General features: G+C 30.7%; 1 protein-coding gene across 2 annotated transcripts in view; it reads right to left on the bottom strand.

Moving 5' to 3' along the window:
- Nucleotides 1-1,399, bottom strand: part of LOC108907757 (endothelin-converting enzyme homolog) — a 47,898-nt gene extending 46,499 nt beyond the window's left edge. For both annotated transcript variants that reach the window (XM_023454725.1, XM_018711552.1), the window contains exons 1-2: nucleotides 1,304-1,399; nucleotides 920-1,028 (exon numbers count right to left, since the gene is read on the bottom strand). In XM_023454725.1, coding sequence (XP_023310493.1) covers nucleotides 920-1,023 — 104 coding nt within the window. In that variant the 5' untranslated portion in view covers nucleotides 1,024-1,028; nucleotides 1,304-1,399. The remainder of the gene's footprint in view (nucleotides 1-919; nucleotides 1,029-1,303) is intronic.
- Nucleotides 1,400-6,000: the final 4,601 nt, after the last annotated feature.

Consider the following 6,000-nt stretch of genomic DNA (forward strand, 5'->3'; position numbering starts at 1 on the left):
AAAATCTGGAAAATAAGAATAATTCTTAACAGTTCTTATCTTAGATTTTACTCGAAAATCACGCTTTTTTCGAAAAACATAAGAGAGTAGTAATTTGTAGTAAATTGAAAGACGAATCCGAAAATATCGTGGTTGTTACCGTAAAGCAGTGGCGTACTATTTTATTTAGAAAAATATGCCACAGACACCCTGTATCTCCACCACCGGAGTATCTAAATTTTAGTAAAAGCCCTCAGATTTTGCACAATGTTTACATAGATACATGTGCCCAATTGCAAATTATTTCACTTTAAATTATTTAAAAAAATTAAAAATATTTTTTGAAGTTTAACACCCTGTATCTTTCTAACGAAGCGTTCTAGATAAAAACTTTATAGGAAAGACTCCTCTTAAAATTTACCAAATAATACGAGGTTTCATTTTTGGTCACCATTTGTGAATCACCCTGTGTATTTTACTGGTATATTTATTACAGATACTAGAGAGGTACAGTAATTTTTCTGAAAATCAAATTAACGAGAACTTAAAAATCTGTTTGTGACAGTGGAGAAAATTGTAAATTTATTCTGTTCCTTATTACTCTCTCTCTCTCTCCCCTTCCCTCCCCCTTCCTCCCTCCCCCCCCTCTCCACATACAATCAGATATAATTGTGAACAGTGGACATTTTTTACAAAATGAAACATCAGTCTTACAAAAATCCATTTATGTAATAAAATGACGCAAAATTACAGATACACTGAAAATCAACTCCACATTAACACTACTGTGTGAGGCAAATCTCTTTGAAGTTGACTGAAAAACCGACAGCACATGGAAAGTGCATTTGTTCGTCATGAAATTAATTGTGTTTACATTTTTCCCATTTCAAGAAAACATCATATTAAATTTCAATACAAGATTAACATTTAAATTACTTACCTCCAACTTACGGTACTCGCATCTTCATCCTTATTGTGATGATTTTGTTGTAGTTTCAAAAGTTCCTTGAGTAGAAATCGTTCCTGGTACTTTGTTGATGTCATGTCCACTGAAAATCAACGTATTTGTAATTTTTCATGATGAAGAAGGCAATTGACCATATTAGTATTGGTACTTATCAAGTCTAATGAAAATTTTTCCTATACGAGATGTACTTACTAACTTTTTTTGTTTAAAAAATAATCAATAAATTTTAGAAAACTACGTTTTCAAAGCCGGATTTAACAGCAGAGGTCATCAGTTACATGAAGCCAATTTTTTCAATTACAAGAAAACATAATTTTAAATTTCAATAGGTATAAGATTAACATTTAGATTATTTACCTCCAACTTATGGTACTCTTATCTTCATCCTTAAATTGTGGCGATTTCGTTGTGGTTTCAAAACTTCTTGTGGTTGAGACTGTTGCTGGTATATTGTCTATATCATTTCCACTGAAAATTAATGTATTTGTATATTATCAGAGCATCATAAACTGAATTGTAATAGTATACGTGTTACTTACAGAGTTGAAGTTGTTTTATAGGTGATTCCGGCCGTAGAAGTTCTTGAAATAAAAAAAAACCGCCGTAAAAAAATGTTTTCTTGGATATCCACAAAAATCAACAGTAAAAAAAATGTAAATTTAATACATTATTTCTAGTATCAAATTAATGGGATCACTTTATCCATTTTACTTTAAAAAATTGTACATTGTAACAGAAGCGACAAAATGAACCATAACCTCACTTTTTTTAAATTTAAACTGATAACTGATTACTATTAGTTTCTTCTTCTTTAACATGATACGAGACATATATAGAGTAGAGATGCACGGTATGGTACGATTTTTTGAGTACCAGTTTTTTCATTCCGATACTCGGTTGGAGTTTATTGGTTACTGGCAGCAGTGGCAACCGTTGACTGAAATACCGAAAATACCGAACGTGCAACTTTCTAAAAAAGTGACATATATTATAGCAGTAAATAACTAAACTAAAACATGATTGTGTAGCAATTTGAAAATTAAATTAAAGAAATTAAATCTGTCGCTGTCTTTGAATGTTAGAAGCGGGACCGTACTACTTTTTTTTATTATAAAAAAAAAACTAAAATGCAGTATTTCCTCAACTACAGTTAGATCACAAATCTTGTTAAAGTGTTAATTTGTTCTTTTTATGCTGTTTTTTATGTTTCCACATAATATGCCTCGTTTAAAAAGAAGATTTGGAAGATTTATAGGTACTGTATTGTATAGATTTAAAAAATTATATAGTTTTTTTTACTCTTTGACAGATGCCCGATCGTGACTGTACCGGTTTTTTGTGTACCAGTACTTTTTCATTCGGTATTGCACAAAACTAGTACTTTAAAACGAAACGATACGATACATCAGTATCGCTATTTGTCGAAGTATCGTGCATCTCATCTCTAATATAGTCTTCTAATCTGGCCTAAATCCTAAATCAAATCACAATGTCATAAAGGAAAGGAAGAAAAATGTTGATAAGGTTTTTTTTCCATCCGTACAAGGTTGCACTGAATTGATGAATTGCTTTCTTTATAAAAAAATGTATCTAGTATTTGTTGGAGTATCGTGCATCTCATCTCTAATATAGAGTCTTCTAATCCGTGGACTAAATCCTAAATTAAATCACAATGTCATAAAGGAAAAGAAGAAGAATGTTGATAAGGTTTTTTTCCATCTGTATAAGGTTGCACTGAATTGCCGAATTGCATTCTTTGTAGAAAAATGTATCTAGTGCACTGACAACAAGCACTAGAGTAGTTAAAGATTTATATACTTGGAAAATAAACAGTTAAATGCAAAAACTGTAAAAGTTGGTAGCGTAATAGTGGAGATAAAAGGAAAAACTTAACATTTTCGATTTCTTTACACTCAGTATCTACAGGGTGGTCCAAACAATGATTCATAGAAATATACTAGATATTTTATTATTGCGGTTTAGCTTTTAAAACTTTTTGACTCACGTCGTGATATTTTCAAGGGAAAAAGGGGGAAAAATCTAATATGTCTCCACGGAATTATTTACAGACCACCTTGTATACGAAATTTTAAATATTTTCTTTAAACAATCGGGCAATCTTTTGAACGAATGAAAAACATGATAAAAAAATGAATCAGTATATTTAATGAAGCGTATTTAATAAAGTTAACAGCACATAATTATTCCACAGGGTATCATGTCGATAAAAAATAGGATTATTTCTTATCTCGCTATTGCAAATTGAAAATTAGAACTACAGAACCAAAAAATATCACCATGTGTAATCAATTAAACAAGATTATTTTTGATGATGAAACATGAACTGAAGAATCTATTTAGTGGTTACTTTGAAAATAGTTGGCATATATACCTTTCCGTTGGTTTTTCCTCTATATCTTTTCCTGTCCAAGCTTCAGTCGTATCTACATATTCCTTTTTATCGTCAGGTACATTAAATGCAGTCAATTTGTCACTTTTTTTCACTACTTCTGTTTCTTCCTGGAACATAAGCAAATTTATGCTTACCATTACAAAACATCATTTTTTAAGCAATGTCTTACTATTTATTTCTTTCTCAGTTTCAAGAAAAATAAGGTTGTAAATTGGGGACGAGAAGATGCAGAGTGAAAACAGAAAGACGTCAGGCTTCAGTAAAATAATAGAAATTTGAATAATATTCAATAGTCTACTGGTCTATCTTTTGTAAAAATAATATATGCTTCCTAATTAAAACTCTGTATCTCGAAAACGGATTGTCCAAATTTAATATGACATAATAAAAGTCCTATTTTCCTGCAAGTAATCTGTAGTTATCGGCCTTCTGATTTGTGAGACTGTATATCGGATGCGGTAATGTAATGTATACAATAGAACAGATTAGAGAAAAAATTGGAATTAGATTTATCTACATCCGCTGGTTAGTAGGTACATACTTTAACAGATTACCTATCTAACAGCGAAATATTATAATAAAAACCAGTGGCGGTCTCTTGACTTCCATACCAGAGGGCGGAAAAATTTTGAAAAAAAAAATCTAATATAATTGGGCAGGTAGTTTTATTTTAAATATTTTTGAAATATAGGGAAAATAGTATACTCAACACTACTTTTTATAGTGAAAGTCCACTCTGACAGTATACCTTTTTTATGTAGAATTGTCTACAGAGTTTAAAAATGAATCCCAAATGATTATTGGGACATTGGCGTAGAAGTTGAGGTAAAAAAATCCCACTTTACCACCCATTCCTACGCCATTGACTTACAAAAATTTGCAAATTTTACAGTAAATTATGCATATGGGTAAACGTTAACACCACACCTTTGAGGAAAATTCAATAAAACCCAAACCAAATATATTCTAAACCGCTACTAATATTAAAAAACACCATGAAACATTTTTTATTCATTTAACGCAACAGTCACAAGGTTAGTATTATATTCAATAAAAGGTCTAATTATGTAATACGCTGTAGTAAATTTCATTCAATTCCGTCAGCGCATTATGAAGATACTACTTATAGCAGAAAAAATATATATATTTTTTGTAAACTTTAACACCCTTTATCTCGAATACCGAGTCTCACAGGAAAAAGTTTATAGATCAAACTCTACTTATTTTTTTGGTAATGAATCTAGTCCTACAGTTTCTGTATTTAAAGGGAAATCGCCCTGTATAAAATGTAGATAAAAAAAACGGTACGGGAAAGTTACTTTTCTCCACGACCATGTAATAATTATGAATATTCCGTAACCGAATTAAACGATTTAGCGATTTAGTAAATAAAATAATGAGTGAAAAATCGAGTGAATCAGATATAGAATTTGATAATACTCCACCTGAAATTACAAATTATGCAAATAATATAAGCGTGAACCTGCTGCCGCAAAAATCAAGACGTGAATATGGAAAGTATCATGCGCTGTTACGGGATTGGCAACACGAAAAGAAAACGGACACCTTTTCCAAAAATGTTTTCACTGAATTTTTTTTTGATTTATAAAAAATGGAAATTCTCGACTCTATGGGAAATATATTCAATCCTAAAAGCAACGATAAATATGAAACACGATATCGATATTTCAAGATACAAAAAATTCAAAACTTTGTTAAAATGCTCTTAAAAGCACGTAGCCAAGAAATCGAAGATTTTTACAGAAGAAAATTCTTAAAAAACGCTCCGGATGAGATATATCTAGCTAAAAAGTAATAAAAATCATAATTTAAATAGCAATTTTAATAAAATGTAGTTTTTATTGTTAGGTTGCCCTTGTCATTGGTGTTTTGGGGGCTTGTCACAAGCATGAGCTTCACAACATTTAAATTTCCGATATTAAAGATTTGGGATCCGCAATACTAATTGCAATTCGTTATACAAAAACTAAAAAACCAAGAGAGTTTACAATCACGGGAGATTTTTATAATATTATAAAAAAAATACTGGGCTTTGATACCTTATACTGTTCCTCGTGAAAATTTTTTAAATTTCCAAAAAAAAATTAATGTACACGACATTGTTAAATAAACTGGGCAATACACCTAAACAAATTGCCACATTTCTGAATCTAGACAACCCTCAAGAGTATACTGGTCACTGCAACTACGCCGCATTGGTAAATGCAAGTGCGGATATTACAACATTGAAAAGGCATGGAGGTTGGAAGTCTTCTCAAGTAGCAGAAGCATACGTAGAAAATTCTCTGCAAAATCGAATAATTATAGCAAATCAATTAGTTTCTTCAATTACTGGGTCTAATTCGTTAGTAACCGTCCCCTCAATCTCGAATCCTTTATGCTACACGACTGTTAAGTCTGCCTCTACGAATCAATCTGTTTTGAAAAATATTACAGAAAATATTTCCAATGCACCAGTTTTTAATTTCATTAATTGTACCAAAACTATAAATATAAAGATTAATGTAATACAAATGTCTCAATAAATAACTTATTTTGTTCAGATTAAATTTAATTGTTTTTGATTCATACTTTTAGGTCGTGGAGGAAATATAGTCTGTTACTCGGTTAGAATGAAAAA

This window comes from Anoplophora glabripennis, unplaced genomic scaffold (genome assembly GCF_000390285.2).
Source record: "Anoplophora glabripennis isolate ALB-LARVAE unplaced genomic scaffold, Agla_2.0 scaffold393, whole genome shotgun sequence".
NCBI classification, from domain to species: Eukaryota; Metazoa; Arthropoda; class Insecta; order Coleoptera; family Cerambycidae; genus Anoplophora; species Anoplophora glabripennis.